Consider the following 22,291-nt stretch of genomic DNA (forward strand, 5'->3'; position numbering starts at 1 on the left):
GAACTCATCGCATGTATCCTGCCTTTGACTGGAGGAACTCCTTCTACCCTAAGGAGCCTTCCTCCAAATTAAGTACCTCTTCTACTGGAAGAAGGTTTCAAACTTTGCTCAAGAGAAGTGGTAGGATGCATGCCTGTTCTCAGGTAGTTATGCATCACACAGTATTATTTCTGGTTTCATCCATTTTCTTGTTATTTGTACCTTTTCTAGAATCTTGCTGCTCTTATGCTGACTTTATTGGGTCTATTGCTACTGACACACTTGGTGAAACAAATCAGAGAGTTCAAAAGTTCAATTCATTTGGCAAAATCAATCAACAGAACAATAAAAATTCTCCCCACCCAAAATAAGAGCACTGGTACTTGGCATTCACCGTCATCAACTAAATTCTCTCAACTGTCTGGGCACGTCCCCTGAGTAGCTTCATTCTATGTAAATTAATTCAAAGAGCTCCCATGCCACTGATATGCCAGGAGATTAGTGGGTTTCCCCCCTCTGAACTTAAAAAACACAGTCAGTTGCCAAACCAGTATATCTCAAGTTTTCAAGGTTTTCCAGCTTCCTCTGGCTAAACAACAATCTGTGCTAGCTTAGCAATATTAACAGCAGCAGCTGCACTTTTCAGTATCTCATAGAATGTTAGAGTTGGAAGGGACCTTGCAGGTAATCTAGTCCAATCCCCTGCACTCTGCAGGAGCATAGCTGAAAGATAGCCCTACATACCTACAACATACCCAAAAGACGGTCGTCCAGCATCCGCTTGAAAACATACAGTGAAGGAGCATCCACCACCTCCCGAGGCAGACTGTTCCACTGCTCAACCACTGTTACAGTTAGGAAGTTTCTCCTGATATTTAGCCAGTAATGACCCCCTTGTAATTTCCACCCATTAGATCTAGTCCTGCAATCCGGAACAAGAGAGAATAGATCTGCTCCATCTTCTAAATGACAGCCCTTCAAATACTTGAGGGCCCCGGTCACACAAGAAGTTTTGGGCCGGTAGAGGGACGGATCGAGGGCGCAGCAAACGGGCGCGATCCCACAGCAACATCTGGGAAGCGTGCTGCCCCCTTTCCCGATCCGCCCCTTCCACCCAAAACCCTGCTGCAAAAATGAACCACCTACCATGGTGGTTCATCCGAGACGGCCGCATCAAAGCCGGCCGTGGGATCGCCAGTGCGTCCTTTCGCCGGCGCATCCCCGGCTCCAGCCCAAACTGCACATGCTCAGGCATGCGCAGTTCGGCAGCCTCCCCCTCCCGACTGTGGCTTCCTCCCCGGCATCTGATCGTGGGATCCCGCGTCTCTATTTTGATGCGGCTCTAATTTGCCACACTTTGGCCGGTGTTTTCCCTGCCGTGTGGCAGGGACAGAAGACTGCAATCATGTTCCCTCTAAGCCTTCTCTTTCCCAAGCTAAACATACCCAACTCTTTCAGCCTTTCCTCATAAGACTTGGATTCCAACCTTCTCACCATCCTGGTTGCCCTCTTCTGGACACGCTTGAGCTTGTCAACATCCTTCCTAAAATGTGGTGCCCAAACCTGAACATAGTACTCCATAGCAGGTGATTTACACACATTGTTGCTCTTAATACTGCTGCTATTGAACCACACAGCTAACTTGAGTTCACCTAAGAATTCTTTATAAGAACTTCCACAACTAGTCTATCATCTATTTAGCACTACAATGTGCAGGGGTATTATATGAAAAAATTAAAACCTTGGGGCAGACTAGTAAATTTCCATTCACTCGACAAATTGCAACATCTAAGAATTACCTTAAAGTGAACAGACAGGTGGTAGCCTTGATTGGCTGAAAGGCAGGATATAAAACTTGTAAATAAAAATGTCAGGGACATTCTTATGAACAGGAAGAGAAACGGGAGGGAGGGAATGGTTTTCTTTTCACTGTGTACAACAAGACCTCGTTCATATAATGTGGAATGTACACAAAGTGAACTTCAAATCACCACATTATTTATGGTATCTGAACATCTGTATAGGACTAGCTTTACATTGTTTGCAGAACATTATCAAGAAGAGATCTGGTATGCTTCCAAAGGAAGGCCTTTCCAAAAAATAGGAGACCTGGCCCTTGAAGAAAATGTCTGCTGAGCAGAAGACACTTTCAAAAGAAATCACTGGGAAGACCTTAGCTGATGTGTGGTGAGGTGGATACAAACAGGGTGAGATGGTTCTTCAAGCATGTGGGTCCTACTATGTCATCAAGAGCAACAATTTTTGTTAACTTATAATTCAGTAATATTCAAATAACCTATGACAGAAAGTAATAATTTACAAATCTGCTTTACATGCCTGTGGCACATAAGGTAAAGGTTCCCTTGCTTGAAAGCCAGTCGAATCCGACTCTAGGGTTGCGGTGCTCATCTCCGTTTCAAAGCCAGCGCTGTCCGAAGACGTTTCCGTGGTCATGAGGCCAGCATGACTAAACACCAAAGCGCACGGAACGCTGTTACCTTCCCACTGAAGTGGTACCTATTTATCTACTTGCAATTTCTTGCTTTCGAACTGCTAGGTTGGCAGGAGCTGGAACTAGAGATGGGAGCTCACTCCATCATGCGGCACCCGGGTCTCGAACTGCTGAACTACTGACCTTCCACAGCCTGCAGTTCAGCGTCTTAACCACTTGAGCTACCTGACAAAGAAGCACTGATGCTAGAAAGCTCATACCCTGAAAATCTAAGATGCTACTGGACTGGAATCTAGGTGATCATAACATTTGAGACTAAATTCAATACTGTCCGACTTCAAAAAGCCGCAAAGTAAAACAACTGGGGAAAAACTAAAAAAAATTACAGAAGTAGTGAATTAATGCAGGGTTTTAAATATAACCTTTGACAGCCTAAAATGTGATACAGAGCCTGAGAGAGTTCTTATATGCCTTTGGTAGCACCTAGGAGGTTACGAACTGGTGAACACATTACACATGAACATAGGAGACTACTGGAAACAGAATCTTTGTGTTGAGCACTCCATGCTTGGGGCTGCAAAGCATAAGAAAGCCTACTGCTGGGATTGTTGCCATCTATCACATTTTTACCCCATCCTTCATCAAGGGCCTCAGGGAGACATACATTGCACTCTTTTCCCCATTTTATCTTCATATCAACCTTGTGAGGCAGGGTTAGGCTGAGAGTGTGCAACCTACCCAAAGTCAACCCAGAAAGCTTCATGCAGAGTGGGGGAAATTGAACCCACGTCTTCTAGATCCTAACCCAGCACTCTAACCACTACACAACACTGGCTCACATGACCTATAGCTCCCATTGGAAATTTATGGCAACTGCTGGGAAGAATATGGAAACAGAAAATTGGGTGTTTACTAAATCAAGTGACATTATGGGAGACCTAGATTTTGCTTATCTGTCTTTTCATTGGGTGTTCGTCTCAGAGTACATCTAGGACAAAACTAGACATGACATTAGGAGGTCTTCAGTACTGGAGATTCAGTAATGGCAGCAACAAGACTCAGAGTGGGTCTGTGGATCAGATCATTTTGCTGACCCCAAATTACTCCTTTTTGTCTGTTTGCTATTATTTGCCTTGCTCCAATACCATAACAGAAAAATTAAGTGTGCTTTTACACGAAAAGCTTATACTGTGAAAAGCTTATAACGTGAATAAAACTTCATTGTTCTTAAAGGTGCCACAGGACTCCAACTTTGTTCTCTTACATTTAAACAATGGGAAATCCTTCCATAGATATCCCATTTAGCTTGACCTTCAGAAAAACAACTGATATTAAGGACACAGCTTGCCTGGAGAAACTGAAAGCAACTGAGTCAAACAGATTTTATCATCAGTCATCCAGTCTGCATCTTTTCCAGCTACTATGTAAAGGCAGGGTTTACCTGGGATGCAAGCCCAAGAGCTCTTGGCCTTTGGCTCTTAGCCTGTGCAGAAAGGCTCAGTGGTAGGTAGAGCATCTGTTTGGCATGCAGAAGCTCCCAGGTTCAATTCTCAGCATCTCCAGCTAAAAGGATCAGGCATGAGGTGATGTGAAACACCCCAACCTGAAGAGCCACTGCAGGTCTGACTAGACAACACTGACCCTGATGGACCAATGGTCTGATTTTTGGATAAGGTACATCATGTGGATGTGCCAGCCGATGACCATCAAGAGATAGTCAGAAGAGCTCTCAAGAAGAGAGAGCTGCTAAGTCTGAAAATCTAGATACAGACCAAGGGCTTCTCCCCTTCCATTTTACTTCCTTTTCCAACATTCCTAGGGAAACTGTATGTGTTTGAAGTGAGAATCGCTTTTGACTGGGCTATGAGACTGTTGGTAACACTGCAGTTTTGCATTGCGGTGGAGTAAGATTATCAGGTATTCTTTGATGGAGGGAAATTTTCCCTGATCTCTTAAAAAGAGGCAGTGATTTGTACAAAGAAACTTTCAGTGGATAAAGGGACTCTGGCCGATCACAGGCCAGTTTCTAATCTTTCTTTTGCAAGGAAAGTAACTATATATGTGGTAGCAGAGCAACTCCAAGGTCTTCTGGATGACTCATCTGCCCTTGACGCTTTTCAATCTGGCTTCTGGCCTGGCTATGGCACAAAGGCATCTTTAGTTGTTCTGCTGGACAACGTCTGCCTTCAAATAGACACAAGTAATGCTTCTTCATTATTCCTATTAGATTTATCAGCCACTTTTAATATTTATTCAGGAAATGCTTATGTCACCTCTCCAGCAGCCCATAAAAACAGTTAAAAAGATAAATTTTCTAAGGTTGTCCCACAAAGAGGACATTACAGTAATCTAACCCAGATGTAATAATGGCACAGGTCATGGTGTCCAGGTCACACTTTTAAAGGAACAGTTGTGTAGCAGGCCTATTAGCCAAAGCTGATAAAATGTGCTACGTGCCAGTGAGGAGACCTGAGCAACATAGGCCAATATCCAGCAGTATCCCCAAACAATGAACCTAATCCTTCCAGGGGATTGCAAGTGCTTGCAGGACAGGCCAACTCCTCAGTCCTCAAGCAATGTTGTCATTGATCAACACCACCTCAATCTTGTCTAGACTGAGCTTCAGTTTCTTTGCCTCATCCATCCTATTACCTTCTACAGGCACCTGTTCTGAAATTCCACAGACCCACCTCACTCAGTTGTGGGAAAGTAGATGATGGTGTCATCCACATATTGGTGACACCTCACTCGAAATCCCCTAATAATCTCTTCCCAGCAGTTTCATGTAGATGTTAAACATAATGGCAGATGATGAGTTCCTGGGGAACTACATAGCACAAATGCCACAGGGCCAATCAGCAGCCCCCAGTACCACTCTTTGGAATCAGCCAGTGAAGTAAGAATGAAATCAATGAAGAATGGAATCACCACTGTTGACCACACCATTCTTCTGAGATGCCTGGAATATACTGATCTTAACAGTGCAGAGCTAAAATTGTTTTGTCTTTTTTACCCAGCCATATGCAGTAAGTCAGGAGTCCCTGCGGACATTTTGGATCTGTAAGCATTTTAACATCCTAAGAGACAGGGTATGCCACTATCTTCATAGCTAAACAGTAACAAGACAAGGGCAGTAGACACTTAAGGACTCAGGGGGGAAGGGCATCCCATTCTCTACTCCCCTGTCTGTCCTTGTGGCCAAAGCTGTGATACACCTTTTGGCCAGCACTGCCTGGGGACACTTAGGGCAAAAAGAACACAAGACAGGCCTCCACTCCAAAGCACACAAGACATTACATCTCCATTCCATGAGTGTGTTTTTCTTAAGCACCCAATTGCTTAATATTTTAAGATTGTTCTGCAAATCTGGGATTTCTCCCTTTTCTGTACTGGCCCTTCTATGAGGATTTTTTTTTAAAAAAAATCTGCACTCGGGCCAGACTAAGAATTAAATATATAGATTGTTTGAGATCTATTTCTAAAACCTTTAAGCAGTGAAAGAATACAGCTTTCTCAATAATAAAGGACTGCAGAGCTAAAATTAATGAATTAGAGACAATTTTCACACATTAACTGAAGATGCATGGTTTTTACAATAGTTTCAAGCAGGTAGCTACAGTAGAAGAACAAGATGTGAGTCTAGTAGCACCTTAAAGACTAACAAGATTTCCTTGGTATAGGTTCAAAAGTCAACGCTCAAATATACCCTGGAAAATTTTCTGGTCTTAAAAGATGCTACTGGACTCAAATCAAGGTTTTCACTATTGTCTTTCGGCTTCCATGCAAAAGCTACAATGTCTGCCTATCTAATTTGCATTGATTTCTCTCATGAAAGTCATAACATGTAGTAATTTAATTTAATTTATTTAATAATACAGAAATTGCCTTACCAAGCTACATTTTCCTCCATCTCTCTTCCAGCACAATTGGTTATCACTGTAGAGCTGTTTAAGAGGATTCCTGGGCTACTAGTGTTCATTTCCCCTAAAGAAAACAGAAACCCGCAGTGAGTATTTAAAAAAAAAAAAAGATTAAAACTTTTCTACATTTTTACAAACGTTAATGCCAAGTAACTGATATTAGTTAGCTTCTTCTGTGCCAGTGAGAAAAATTGCTTCAATATCAAGAGATCTACAATTATTTGTCATATAAAGCAAAACTGACTACCCCCTACCCCCCACCCCCTCCCTTCTCCTTCATTCTCCAGCAGTTTGGCATACATTAGGTGACTGGATGTATTTTATACAAGACCATGAAGCCTGCCTGGGTACTGGCATGTGCTTCTGACACCTTAGCTCCAAACAAATCTGACTAAGTGCTTTTTGCTTCAACAAGTCACCAAAAAAGGTGCAGAGGCTATGTCATTGTAAGTGTTATCAGCTCTGCAGTGATATTGCTCTAGCCTTTCCAATTTGGTTTCAACTCAGCAGAACTGAGTGAAGCAGATAAAACAGTGATCCTAGTGAAAGACAACTTTTTAAAAATTTCCAAACTACATGTAACACTGGTTTTTTTCTCACAATTCAAAAAGTTGGACAGAAGTATATTTCCATGGAGTATCTGAACTGAAAGGAAATGAAACAAGAGTTTTATATCTATGATTAAGTAAACTGAACAACGTTTTAGGCCTTCTCTTGTCAACTATTCCCTTCCCCTGCTACAGAACCAACACAATTTACCTTTTGTTTATATCTCTGAATGCATGCCAGGACAGTTGGTGTCAGCAGCAGTATTACGCCCAAAGCGATGCTAAGTGCAAGCACCAGTGCTGAAAAGCAGCATTCAGAGATAATGTTTTAGCAATGAGTTAACATTGGCAAGCATTATATTCTGCAATAGAGGGGGGCCTTGATCATTAAGTTTTAATGTTGCAAAGGCAAACTACAAGGCTTTTAAACATGATTGAAATTTATAATGCACCATTATTGTCTATAATTATTGCCAAGCTGTAATGATGCTAAGAGAGAAACAGAGCATCAAGGAGGTGATTACTGTTCTTATTATTTAAGCCTGGGCTCAACCCAGGCAGTCCCAGTATTTAAAAAACAAAACAAAAACCCTCTATGGCCTTAAATATACGTAATATACAACGGTAATTGGAAATTGTTCTCTAATACAGTATTAAGAATCAGCATGTAACTAGACATGGTGGTAAAGCAAACAGCAGTGCAATCCTAAGCAAACTCAGACCCTTCTAAGTCTCTTGAAGTTGGTAGGCTTAGAAGGCTGCAATTTTGCTCAGGGCTGCACTACAAGGATGCCAATTCTTCACACAACATTATCTTGCACAGCAAACGCCAGCCTGCAAATGCAGAAATTATCATCAGTACCTGAAGCACTGTCAAAATAAAACAAAGTAATAAGGACAACTAGAGCGATAGGTCCTGCTTGCAGGAATACAATCAAAGAAAAAAAACAGGGAAGAAACACTGCAACAGTAGGAATAAAAATTGGTAGAGGTACATCTAGCAATTACAAGCCAGAGAAAACAACTGTGCCTTCAAACACTGCTGAGTACTGAAATAAATATTCTTATATCCAGGGATCATTTCCTGCAGGAGCGCACAGGAGCAGAGCTCCGGCAGTAAGGAGCTCAGGGGGCGGGCACATGCAACAAGCCCCACCCCTTGCTCCCATCAACCCTCAGTCCAGCCACAAGGAGCAAGAAGCAGCCAGGTAAGTTGCAGAGCCCCCCCTCAGCCCGCCTTCAGGTACAAGCTCTCCCTCCTCTGTGAGGACAGATCTGCACATCCCCCCCCAATAACTAGCAATCCAAAACAGTCCGGTGAAGACTGAGCAGTGGGTGTTGCCTTCTGACACACTTCCAGAGCCAGTTTGGTGTAGTGGTTAAGTGTGCGGACTCTAATCTGGGAGAACCGGGTTTGAGTCCCCACTCCTCCACTTGCACCTGCTGATGTGACCTTGGGTCAGTCACAAGCTCTGGCACAGCTGTCCTTGAAAAAGAGCAGTTTGTGTCAGAGTTCTCTCAGCCCCACCCACCTTACAGGGTGTCTGTTGTGGGGAGGGGAAGGGAAAGGAGTTTGTAAGCTGCTCTGAGACTCCAAGTGAAGGGCGGGGTATAAATCCAATCTCTTCTCTTCTTCTTCAGTGATGTCAGGGGGTGTGGCATATGCAAATAGGTTATGCTAATGAGTTATGCTAATGAGCTCCTGCATCTCTTTTTCTACAAAATGACCCCTGCTTATATCAGAAGATGGAACACTTCAGACATGAAAAACAAGAAGAGAGCATACAGATTCAATTTTAGATAGAACAAGAAGTATAATATCAGTTGGAATCTGAAGAAAATATAGAGATAAGACGACAGGCATTAACAAGGAGCCAGAGCACAAAGCTATTTAAACACTAACCCAAAAAAAGTTTATTGAATTGTGAGGGAATGACGTCAATATGGGGCAAAACAAAGATGAAAAACAACAGTAAAAGGAAAAGCAACAAAATCCAAACAAGCAGCAGAATTTAACACAGTGGAAAGTGGCTGAAGATAATCAGTTTGTCATCCTACTTTCTTCTGTCCCTTTAAGCTATTTATTTTTATCCGTCCAACTTAATACATTTATAATTTTGGGAGTTCTTTCATCTTTTTTATTTCTGTTACAGTTAAATTTTGTCATTTCTAATTCTAACATTTTTCTAAGTGTCACTATTTCATCTGATGCTATAGAGATATCATCTGTGATTGACTGTTGTAATGGCCTTTTATCTGGCCTACCTAAATGTTCAGTTTTAGATAAATTCAGTTTCAAAAAAATGAGAAAATATCAAAGAACAGACTGCTGTAAGACAGGCAGAAGCAGCTAGTGGAGAAGACAGACACAACAAGAGAGGAGTAAAAGACAGTAGTATGGGCCATCAGCATGAAAATAATAGCTGGCATTAACAGGGCCTACTAGAAGAGCCAAAGGAAGCAGATGAAAAAGAGCCAAGAACAGAATCCAATGGAACTCCCAACCGCCATGAACTGAAAGAAAAGGAGCTTCTGACAGAAAAGTGGAGCCAGGAAAAAAAGAGGGAAGTAGCAACCCTAAACATAACAGACCAGTGTCTTAATGCTACTGAAAGACTTACAATGTACACGAGGAAAGCCATTGTCAGAATTTTCCACAAAATGGTTAGACACAGCTATTTTTCAAACAAGTATCTCATTGATAAGCCACTGCCTCTGATACTAACAGTTTCCACTATTTACTCTGGACCAGCTGTTTCCTGACCTGCTTGGCCCTGACACATGCACTTTCTTCTCTTGTTAATATGTCTGTTGTTCCAAAATCCTTGCCCAAGTTATCTGTTGTAGGCTCAGAGTACCCCTAACTGCTCAGAATATTTCACCTACTTGAAATTATATATAATAGAGCAAGGATAACAAAAGTAGTACGTTATTTATGAAAAGCAATTTGCATAATTATGGGCATATCTACATTTCATTTTAAGTAGAATGTTACCACTGGAACAACCTTTTCATCTGTAGTCATACACCTGAAACCCCGCTATGAAGATTGCTATAACATTTTGCTTAGTAAAATCATCTAAAAATCACACAAATGTAACAACAAAATATTTTGCCCTCTAAATGAATCCCATGTTGTAGCAAAGGTAAATCTGGTTAAATTGCATCACCTCCCACAACACCTCAATTGACTACAATTTGCTTGTTGGTACTCTTACCACTACTAAGAGTATAAAATGAATCCAAACAGGAACGCCACAAGGTATATGTTGTTCAAGACCAGTTCTCTATAGGTAAGGAGACATTGCATGCCATAGAGCCTAAAATAGCTAGGAGCCCCTTTTTTTCCTGGTCATCAAGTCACAGCTGACTTATGGGTTTTCAAGGCAAGGGACATTCAGAGTGGTTTGCCATTGCTTGTCTTTGCACCGTGACCCTGGTATTCCTTGGTGGTCCAAATGGTGACCAAGGTCAGCCTTGCTTAGCTACCAAGATTGGCTAGATAGGCCTATCCAGGTCAGGGCAAGAGTCCATTAGGAGCCATTAATGGGGTTCCAAAGGGTTCAGTTTTGACACCCATGCTTTTTAATTTGTATGTAAGGCACATGATTTTTCCTCATGATTTTTGTGTTGTGTGCCAAAAACACCCAGCTACATATTTCCTTGTTTAAGCCACTTGATTCTGACATGACCATCCTGGCTTGGTTGCCATAGTCAGGTAACAAAAAACAAGTAATCTGAAATTTAATCCTGACAAGACAAGGCTGGTAAGGCTGATGTCTTGGAAGGTACTGTGTTCCCCAGATCTGATGGGATATCTTGCTGAGTCTGGGGTTTTACCCAAACCAGAACTGCTAATGCAGAAATAGGCGAATTAAGCTATGAAGAATGCCTTCCATCTTCATCTGCACGCTAACTTGACTCGGCCAATCTGGCTACACAGATATGATCCACTCCACACTAATCTTAAAATTATTGTAACACACTCTGCATTGTACTGCCCTTGAAGACAATTCAAAAGCTCCAGCTAATGCAAAATGCCACAGATTGCTTATTTGTTTCATGTATGTCCTGCCTTTCTCCCCAACGGAGACCCAAAGTGGCTTGCATCCTCCTCCTCTCCACCATTAGACCCTCACAACAACCTTGTAAGGTAGGTTAGGCTGAGATCATATCACTGGCCCAAAGTCACCCATCAAGATTACAAAGCAGAATAGGGATTTGAACCTGGATCTCCCAGATCCTAGTCCAACACTGTCACCAGTACACCATATAGCAAGGGAAAGTGATTGTTACCACCAGATTTATGATCACATCATTGGGTGCTGATTCGTTTCTTGTTCAGTTCAAGGTGCTAACTATTACCAATAAAACCCTTCAAGGCCTGGGACCTACATATCAGCAGGATAGCCTCTCAAATTATGCTCCTCTGAACCAGCTCCACTCATCTGAGGAGGGCCCCTTGATAGTCCTCTAATGCAGATGTGAGATCTGTTACAGCCTTGCTTGGGCCTTTTCATTTGAAGCTCCTACTTGGTGGAACAACTTCACCAAAAGTTAGGAATGCTATCAGATTTCTGTCCTTCCACACACTGTGCGAGACAAAATTTTAGGGAGGGCCTTTGTGTAAACCAGCATGCTGTTTTTCATCTTGTTTGAATGTATGTTTTATTGCTGTTGAACCGTTTTAAATATCTGTGTAATCCACCTTGAGTCTTCTTTTGAGAAAGATGTTATAAGAAAGATGTTGTTCACCATCAAGTACTAGGATATAAAACTACCTATAAAGAGAACACTCTCTCCACTTTGTACAACAGAGGAGTGTGATACATGTATATTTTGCTTCCTTTAAATCCGAGTATGTAAAAGAGACAGAATATATGTATACCTGTCTACATACCTTTTTCCCTGCTGGTCATTTTCAGTAGGGAAAACTGTACATGGGAGGGGGAGAGTTACAAAGAAACTTCTCTAATAACCATATTCTTGCAAAATACCCATGATGTTACAAGAACTTTTTTTCTTATCAGCTGCAACCAACAGATCACTAGCCCATTGTTACAAAGAGCATTCAAGCCTCCAGTACCATAAAAGTAAACTTCCAGTACTGCTCACAGGAATTCATACCACACAAGAAGCCACCACATGTTAATCTTTGGAAGTATCTGCCACTTGATTGTGCTGTTGCATGTGAAAAAACTAAACAAGTTCAACCAAAATAAAAATATCAGCCATCAGTTGATAGTTAGGTCCTAAATCCTCTCGTCAAGAGTGTCTCTAAATCCCCCAGAGGTGATCGCTGAAACTAGAATACTATATTGATGGTAGCATTATCACTTATTTTTAAACACTTGGCATCCAGTACTTGATTTGCACTCTAGAATTGTATACTAGTGGGCTACCACAATAAGTTTACTACTACATTTTACATATAATTTGAAAAAAATCCAATTTAGAATGAGCAACAAACCCATGTACCACAGATTAAGACTTGCAAATTCAGCAATCTGTGCAGTAACTTTAGGTGACTCATCAGCTAAAACGTACCTAACTACGTTTTCAGAGTTAATCCTAGACAGTATGGGCTTAATCCAAAGCAATCAAAGATGTGAGTGGAGGGGTCAGCGTAATAAGATGTGATCTAAGGTATCAGGTTCTCCAGATGAGCAATTACACATTCTATCACATTTCGGGATACCTCTGTATCTACCTGAAAACCAAGATGAGGTGAAAACATTACATCTGGCTAATTTGGGATCACCAAGTTAGAGAAGTATTGTGCCATACTATTTGGTGCATATCTGAGGCCAAGGGAAAGGGGGGAGCAAGTACACCCGGCACCGGCCTGGATTATTTGGGCTTCAATGTCCCAGATTCTTCTACAAATTGTCCGGTATATGAAATTATCATCTTGATTTTCCAAGATTTCCAGGTCAATGCCAATTGAACATATTTTTGAGGTTACAGCCTGTGACCACTTGGATACATATGGATCCATAGTTAAGAGTGCAATAAGACTATTCTGAGGGGCACTAAAATGGATATGAAGCCAATATTTAATAGTGGTGATCCATGCCCTCGAGTCTAAGAGATGGAGACCCAACTCAGCACAGAGGGAATAGTAGGTAACAGAGTTAGGCAATCCAAGAATACGCAGTAAAAAACTCTGAATCCATACAGGGATTCCATATAAGTGAGAAACTACTGTAGCTTGGAAAATTCGGAGGCCGGCTGGAACAAACTGATTTCCTTGTCGGTAATAAAAATGGGTAACAGTCGAAAGCCTATTTTTAGCTAATTGGAGCAATTGGTCCTGATAGAAAGACCACTTTAAATTATAGTGAAACCAAACACCCAAGTACCTAAAGGATCTGACTTGCTCAATTTCCCTCCCATCTATTTCCCACAACCTGCGTTTCCACACCTTAGAGAAAACTAGAATTTTGGTTTTCCCATAATTAACTGTAAGAGAGTTCTGTCAACAATAGGAGGAAAACATTGTTAGGACCCGTTTGAGGCCTATTCTAGTGGTCGAAAAAACCACAGTGTTGTCTGCATACAGTAGGATGGGTATAGATAGAGAGTTCAATTTGGGGGCATGTCCAATCTATTGACGTGTTTTAAGAAGGCAGGTGTTATGATATCTGATGAAGTAACTTATTTATTGTCTTATATGCCAATAAAGGTGTTGTATTGACTTGACTTGTCTTGCAAATTCTTTTTATTAGAAAAGCAGTAATATAACCTGAAGTAACTGGCAGATAGGGCAGAGGATGTCTGAAAAAGCTGTACAACATATGTCATTTAATCAAATCTTAAAGTATCCCTATACTTGGAACTTAAAGACCCTCCCTTGGATATGTGCATATAGAAGCAGCAGCAGCAAATAAGAATCCTGGCAACTAAGCATGTCTTCCAAAACATCCACTTGTCACTTTAGTTAGAAAATACTGCACATGTCATTACAGACCTACTTAATCAGCTTTCAAGACACTGCTCCACCCAATATCATTGAAAAATTATACCTGCCACACCTACTATCAGCCAGAACAAGTTGTGTTATCATAAATAGACGACAGAACTATCAATGTGGTCATGAATGTAAACTTTAAACCTGTTTCCAAGTGGAATCATGTGCCAGTACAAGCTAACTTTGTAAGGAAATTACTTAAGATAAAACAAAGCAAAGCTTTCACAATACCTTACGATCACACTCCAGATACTTTAAAGCCAGCTTCCTTGGAAATAACACATCCAACTAACACTCATATTTAATTATTTCATATACCTTTTTGAAGATTCCTCATATCTTATTTTAAGGATGCCCCAAGCCACCAAGAATCTTGCAGCATTCATGCATATAGCTTGTGTGAACAGCACACACATATTTAATATACAAGGAGTTATCCCTTGTGTGTGTCATGGGAGCCAGAGCTGCTAACACGAGCACATGGTGCTTCCCCCCCATTGGATGATGTAGCAGCCTTCAGCCTGAGGCAACTGCCACCACATTGGGGTAGCAGGCTTGTCAGTGATGTCTGGCTTGAACCCCTGGCATGGCCTCTCCATGGATCACATAGTGGCCTCGGCCAGAGGTGGCAGCCACCACACAGGAATCTCCAGCTTATCTGGCTTTGCTTGGCCTGGGTCCTGCCATACATGTGGCCTCATGCCTAGGCTGCCACCCCCCACATTTCCACAGGTAGGGGGGTTAGTTCAACAGCTTAACTTAAGAAACATTTCATTGGGAACATTTGGTTGTACAAGCTCAGGAGAATATATAGGTTGACCAGAGAGAAGTACTACTGGACATGTGATTGCACTGGAGGCTGTATTTGTATTTTTGTTTTTGTTTTCTTTGCCCAGTGGTTAAACTTTGGAACAATTGTTTTCTGGTCTCTATTGCATATTCTGTATATGTATGATTGTATATATTTCTACATATCAGCCTACATGTTCTATTTGTATTAGACCTCTGAGGAAGGCCTGTAAAGGCCGAAACGCATTAGGTCTATTTCATCAGCCTTTGTATGTTTTTATATTTGTATATGAGGTATGAATGGGCCCTTATTTGTTATTTTAATTTGTGTTTAATAAATACATGTATATTTTTTAGGTTTCATAATTAGATTTTAAGAGTTAGCCCTCTTCTATTCTTGACTAACCTTTATAGGTTCTGAATTCTAGGTTTTAGGTTCAGTCTTTCCCCCCCTTTTTTTGTCCTTACTGGCCCAACAGAGTGACATTTATGTCAGATCCGGTCCTCGTAACAAATGAGTTCAACGCCTCTGCTTTAAGCAGCTTACATCATCTTCTCCTCCACTTTCTCCTCAAAACAACCTTGTAAAATAGGTTAGGCTGAGTGTGCATAACCGTCCCCATGGTCACACAACAAACGTCCAGAGTGAGGATTTGAACATGGGCCTTCAAGATCCCAGTCTAATTATCACTGTATGGTAGTGTGTGTAGTATAGCCAGGAGATCCTAATATTGTCTGGCAGCCAAAAATTCTAGCTCTTTTAGTTATGCACCACTAAGAGGTGAGCTAGACTTGTTTTTAAGACGAAAAAACATTTCAGAGGTGTCTTGCCACTGCCTGCCTCTGCATCACACCCCTAGTATTCCTTGGAGAGTCTCCCATCCAAATACTAGGCAGGGCTGACCCTGCTTGGCTTCCAAGATCTGACGGGATCAGGCTAACCTGGGCTATCCAGGTCAGGGCAGTCTTACACTATAACCATTATATCACACTGGTTCTATACCAGACATGAAGAACTAGGGATGAAACACAAACTTATCTGCTGGTAACTGAAGACCCATGATGATGACTTTAATGCTATCATTATCATAATACAATTGGACTGTATGAATGCAACTTTCCAATTACAATACTTCCATTTCACCTCTCCATCCTAGGGACCTACAAGGCAGCTATCAAACATACATTAAAATCTCAATAAATTAAAAACACCCCGGCGCGGCGGAGCCGATCGGACATAGCCGGAGCCGGGGGAGAGCAGACTCGTGCGCCGGAAGAAGCAGCCGCCCGCCGGAGGCATCAGAGGAGAGGAGAGACGTCCCGCTGAACTGACATCTGCAGCCAAGGAAGCCAGAGGCCGGAGGAGGAAAAAACCGTCACCACCTGGGGTGCTGGTAGGATGACCCAACCCCTGTATGAATTGTGGCCATAGTCAGGATTGTAAATTGGTGATTAGCACAACTAATTGTAAACCGCCCAGAGACCCCATGGGGGGGTTAGGGCGGTATATAAATCGAATAATAAATAAATAAATAAAAAGAGCCCATAAAAAAGTAAAAGAAACTCAAAGGAACAAACCATAGCAACAACGTCAACATGAAGAATTCTGAAAAAGCAGCTGACACCTGAAGACCATCAAAGATATAGCAAAGCAAACCTTCACAGGAAAAAAAAATGCTACAGTCTTGGTACCAGCATACAGAACTGGTGAAATTCTCAAACTCAGTACCACACATACTCATTTTTTAATCTAAGCCATTATTCGTTGACCTCAGCTCCTTGGAAACCCACACTACTACCAACAGGTTCCTGGTGAGTTGCACAAAGGGCCATTACAGCCCCCACAACAATACATCTAGCCAGATAATGGCCAATACTACGCAGACCAAGGCAGAGTAGCTTTAAACTACCCTGAGCCCGTTTGCGGAGGGTGGTGGTATACAAATCAAATAAATAAATAAAAGCCCCTGTGGCAGTAAGGCATCCTAGACACTAAACTAAAGTGAAACTTCATAATCCGAAAAATTATTGGAAGTCAATTCCACCAAGTTCAACAGTTATTCTCAGCACTGCAGCTGTTATACTAGTCAGGAGGTCCTTTGAACACCGCAGTGGCCTTTCATTTCCTTCCCTCCCATCCAAAGGCTGCCTATAAGGACAAACGAGAAAAACCTGTAGGAGCGCCTCTGCCTCTTAAAAGACAAAACCAACTCATCGCGGCGGCTTCCTTTACCGACTGAACGAAAAGTGTCCTTTTTAATCGGCGCGGCGGTTGCTCTTTTGGAAGGCTGGTGCCGGGTTACCTTAGGCGGCGCTTTGAACCGCAGCAGCCCCTCCTGATGAGGCAGGTGCCCTTTCCGCCTCTGGAGACCCAACAACGGCTCGGCTCCACTTCCAACCCGCTCAGCAGCTAGTCATTAAAAAGCGCCCTCCCGGGAGGAACATAACAGACGTTTCCTACGTACACAACAAAAGGCAAAGCGAGAACCCCCTTTCCCTCCCTCGCAGCCGGGGCGGAGAGCTGGTGTGAATCTTTTAAACTTTCCTCAGGCCAACACATGATTGGGGGCTTTCCGGCGAGTACAGTTGCAGCCTCTGTGGGCAGCAGTTCGCCACAGTTTCGGGAAGTGTTTTCCTTTCTGTGTCTGGGGGGAAAAACGGCCGCTTTCCAAGCTTCCCTCCACTCGGACCAGGAAAAAAGGCCAGTCCCCTGTCTTCGCTTTCGCTTGACAGGCAGGCAGCCGCGGCCCCGCCCCAGCCTCAAGCGAAGCCTTTCCTCTCTCCGGTCAGATAGCTGCAAGCTATATGCCAGCGTCGTGACCTCCCGCAGCGCCGACACCTTACCTGTGGCTTTCCGGCTCCTTCTCGGGCCCCTACGTGGAAGTCCCGTCCTTGCATACAAAGCGAGGCAAGGCGAAGCTACTCGCCCTTTCTCTTCCTGCAGAGACCGCGTAGCTGGTCTGGAGAGCAGCTGCTGCACCAGCCCAGAAAGAAAGGAGAAATCAGCGGGAGGGGGAAGCCGAATAGTAGCAATCAAAAGTCCCACCGCTGCCTGCACCTTTTCAAGTCGACGCGGGGCAAAGAAGCGCCCCACGGGAAAACAAAAAAACAACCAAAAAAAGTGGGGGGGAGCACTTCTACTTCGTCTAGCGTTGCTTCCTCGACTCCAGCACAAAGCCCGCCCCTTGGCTTCGCTCCTCTCTCGACGCCCGCCTCGCTTTTGAAACAGCAGGGACAGGGGCCGCCGGTAAGGCGCTTGCCCCGGGGAGAGTTCCAGGCGCGCCCCGTCATGCAGAAACGGCTCTATGGGAGCCGGCCTACTCGACTCTAATGGCCCTACCTCGTCAAAGCTGTTTTTCTTCAGTATTGTTCCTTTTTGACACCCACACCCCCCCTTTCAGAAAATCATCTTCAACACGAAAGAGCCCATTTGGAGAAAACCTATTATGAAAAATTCCAGAGTGGATAGTCCTGTTAGACTGCAGCAACGACAACAACCAAGTCGTGTCATTTTAAAAATCTTTTTTAATGATCTGTTGATTTCATAATATTTAATACATGAGACTACATAATACCCGAGACTACATAGTATCTGAGGAAGTGAGCAGTGACTCAGGAAAGCTCATCCCCTGCCACATATGTTGTTAGTCTTTAAAGACTCTTGCTCTTTTCTACTGCTACAGCCAGACTGACATGACTACCCATCTGGATCTACATAATACATATAACCAATGCTCTCTCTAAGCTGTGGAGTCTTGTGAGCAAAAATTCTACTTTGTGAGCTACTGGCATTAAAGTTATGAGTGAGCAAATTGGCTACTATATAAATTAGTTTGCTCTGGAGCCATGCTTCCTGAGCTGAGAAAAAAAGGGTGAGCTGGAGGTTAAAAACCTGAGCTAGCTCACACTAACTCAGCTTAGACAGAGCACTGCATATAACCTATAATACAATATCCCTGAGGTAAGATTTGACAATCACAATTTATCCTGTGCATATCTGTTTCCATCCCAGTACTTCCTGTATGCAGATATTTTCCCCATTTAACATGGTGTACTTTCCTTAGCCATTTCTCAATATTGGATCCCCCCCCCCCAATCTGCTGCAGCTACTAGCTTGTGTGATCTGAAATCCCTCTCGACATAATGGGCATAATGTTCAAAAGAGCTACACTAGGATCTTTTTGTATTTTTATATGCAGAATTTCTCTCAGTAACTTAAACACCTTATTCCAAGAACTTCTGTAATTGGATCCTGATGTGAATGAATGAGCCCATATGTCTTTTACATCTCCAACATATAATTGATGTGGAAGATGTTATTTTCTTTAACCTGTCTGGTGTCAAATACCACTAACACGTGAGTTTCATTTCCCCTTATTGCTACATTTGTTGATATGTTCCTTATACTTTTATGGAGTGTATTCCACTGGTTGTCAGGTAAAGGTATTAGCTGATCTTTTCCCCACCTCTCCTTATATATATAGTTATAGGTTACCCTTTATTCTGTCTCCACAAGTATGCAGTAACTTTAATGGTGTGTCTAATGAAAGCTGTTTAACATAACCTTTTTCTTTTTCTTCAGTATTGTTCCTTCTTAACAACCCTCCCCCCCAAGTATAGTCTTCAACATGAAAGAGCCCATGAGGAGAAAACCTGTTATGAAATATTTCAGAGTAGCCTATTAGTCTGTAGCAACAAAAACAAACAACAGTCGTGGCATTTTAAAATCTTAATACAGTTTTATTTCAGAATAAGTTGTTATGAATTGGCAGCAGCTTCTTTAGAAGCATTTTGAAGTGGGCACAAAAACTTAAGCTGGAATATAATTCTGTTTGTCATTCAAGTGCCATTAGACTCTGGCTATTATGAAATACAGACATGTATAATTTGTGAAGAAAAAGGATGTTAAATTGGCAAATCAAAATTAAAGCAAGACACGTCCCCCCCTCCCAGTAGTTTTCTCCTACTAATGGCCAGCACAGTGCATAGAGAAAGTGTCATGTCCTCGCTATGTTTGGTCACAGTCTTCCAACAAAGATGCAAGAATATATGCAAGAAGTTTTTTTTGGTCTGAAGCTCAAGCCTTCTCTCCTTTATAGAAGTGAGAGGTGAGGAATTATTGTTGCTGTCTATACATTACAGCCCTGCCTGCCAATTGACATCATCCTTGAGAGGCCTTTCTCTATATGCCCCTATCATCTGAAGTATGATGGAAAAGCACCAGAACAGAATCTTTTCTGCTGTGGAATTCCCTCCCCAGTGAGGCTCACCTGGTACTGAATGTACAAACTTTAAAGGCCAGGCCTTTTCTCAAGCTTTTCATTAGTTTCCCCACTACCTGATCTGGTCTGAGTTTACATTATTTCTGTTTTATCTGAGCCACACATTTCATTTTTATGGTGGTTTTGTTATTATGAACCACCAGACAAATTGCAGTACCATCTGACTTGAACTGACTTAGAAAGGCTTAACTTTGCTTCAAATGGCGCTGTTGCTAGAGAATGCAAGATGTAAGCATTGCATAAATAAATTACTTGCAGTCGTTCTTTTCTTTTCTGTTCTCCTGCATATAAACTTGCTTCACCTTTTGCAAATCTATATACTAATAGGGAAGTTGGCCAAATCTTTGGATACTTAAATCCGATGAGGAGCTGCTCCAGGTTTGCAAAAAAATGCAAAATCTAAAAAAAAAATGGAGTTTAAAAAAAGCCATTTCCTCCAGGTGGGGGCTAGAGATCGCCCAGAATTACAACTGTTCTCTCAGATGACAGAGATCACTTCTCCTGGATAAAATGGCTGCTTTGGAGAATAGACTCTATGTCCTGCCGAGGTTGCTTTCCTCCCAGTCGTCGCTATCCCAAGGTTTCACTCCCAAATCTGCAGGAATTTCCCAACCTGGAAATCCTAAATGGGAATTGATCTCTGTAGTTGGGAGATCTTTTGTGATTCCAGGAGATATCCGGGCCCAAACTGGAGGTTGGCAACATTAGGAGAGAAGCAGGAAAAGGGGTGAGGTTATGGGGGCTTTCAGGAAAGGGAAAGAGGAAATAATAGGGGAGGGAGAATTGTGCCTCCCACAAGTCCTTGCGGGTTCTCCCTTGTCTGTTTCTGAAAACAAACATATAACGGTTTTATTCTACTGTACATTTTAGGCCCTGCATGCATTTCACCTGCATGTAGGTACATTAACAGTCTATCACATGATCACAATTTAGAAAATACTCCCTAATGGGTCCTCAGCAGAACAGTTGTACTTCCTTTGCTCTAAACTAGGACCAGAAATGGAAAAAATCTAATAGAAGTTCTGACTACCTCAAGTGAACCACTGTTACAGTAGATGCTTCTGAGATTCGAGTACTGCTTCTGGCTGCTTCCAGAGAAAGAGCTCATCCTTATCAAATGCAGAATAGTCACTGTCAGAGAATGTACATATTGCATTTCATGGTGTTGTAACTCAACTTTTGTAATTTATGTGTGCGTTTGTATCTATATGCTGAGTGTTTTATGTATCTGATAAATAGCTCTAGTCTACCACGAAAGCTTATGCTACAATAAATCTGCTAGTCCTTGAAGTGCCACAGCTCTTCTTTCCCCCCACTTATCTGATGATTTAAATTCTCTTTAAATTCCCTAATGTAAGGCTATCCAGTTTCCTTATTTTTTTTTCACTTGAATGATTTAGATGTCCTAGAGTGATGCTCTGTCTTCTTGGTGCTTGGGGGGGGGGGGTCAACAGTGGGAGGGCTTCTAATGTCCTGGCCCCACTGCTGGACCTCCTGATGGCACTGATATTTCTGGCCACTGTGTGACACAGAGTGTTGGACTTGATGGGCTCTTGGCCTGATCCAACATTGGCGTCTCTTATGTTCTTATGTTCTTATGAGTGTAATTATAAAACTGACGTGACTGGTCATACGCAATATTAGGTGCACTTACATCTATCAAAATAAACTCTCCAAAGAAGCAGGCTGAAAAAACCTATGAACACCCTTCATCCCTGCGATCACCTGTAATGGACTGGAATGTTTATGAAAGTATATAGTTTAAATTCATCAGCATTAGTGTCAGACTCTTGAACAAACTTACTCCCAACATCGGCCCCTACGCATCGGGCTGGTCACATGCTCGACTTGATCTTTGCGGCGGGTGTGGAGGTGGACCAGATCACTGCCGAGGCAGTGCCATGGTCGGACCATCTAGCCCTGAAGGCCCGACTGAGCATTCCACCTCAACCCTGTTTGGGCGGTGAGCGTATTTTTGCTCGCCCGCGGAGCCTGATGGACCCGGAGCGGTTCCAGAGGGCTCTGCGGGATCCTAGGCCTCCTGGCGGCTCGTTGGATGAGCTGGTGGAGGACTGGAATGTCCGACTCTCCGCGGCCATCGACGACATCGCTCCCAGGCGTCGTCTCTGTACTCGTGTTAGGCACGCCCGCTGGTACTCCCAGGGGCTGCGGGCGCTGAAGCGAGAACTTAGACGATTAGAGAGACGGTGGCGCCGCGCTCGTGACGAGGCCTCGAGAACATCTTATAGGACGTTTATGAGATCCTATGAGATGGCAGTCAAGGCCGCTAAGAAGGATTTCTATGCGGCTGAGATTGCGTCTGCGAGCTCGTGCCCGGCCCAATTATTTAG

General features: G+C 42.7%; 1 protein-coding gene across 1 annotated transcript in view; it reads right to left on the minus strand.

Moving 5' to 3' along the window:
- ARHGEF3 (Rho guanine nucleotide exchange factor 3) overlaps positions 1-17,610 on the minus strand; it is a 184,386-nt gene extending 166,776 nt beyond the window's left edge. The window contains exons 1-2 of the mRNA XM_015410042.1: positions 17,503-17,610; positions 6,322-6,415 (exon numbers count right to left, since the gene is read on the minus strand). Of these exons, the coding sequence (XP_015265528.1) occupies positions 6,322-6,410 (89 nt within the window). The 5' untranslated portion in view covers positions 6,411-6,415; positions 17,503-17,610. The remainder of the gene's footprint in view (positions 1-6,321; positions 6,416-17,502) is intronic.
- Between the last annotated feature and the right edge of the window lie 4,681 nt (positions 17,611-22,291).

This window comes from Gekko japonicus, unplaced genomic scaffold (genome assembly GCF_001447785.1).
Source record: "Gekko japonicus isolate JY-2015 unplaced genomic scaffold, Gekko_japonicus_V1.1 scaffold259, whole genome shotgun sequence".
In the NCBI taxonomy this organism is placed as follows: Eukaryota; Metazoa; Chordata; class Lepidosauria; order Squamata; family Gekkonidae; genus Gekko; species Gekko japonicus.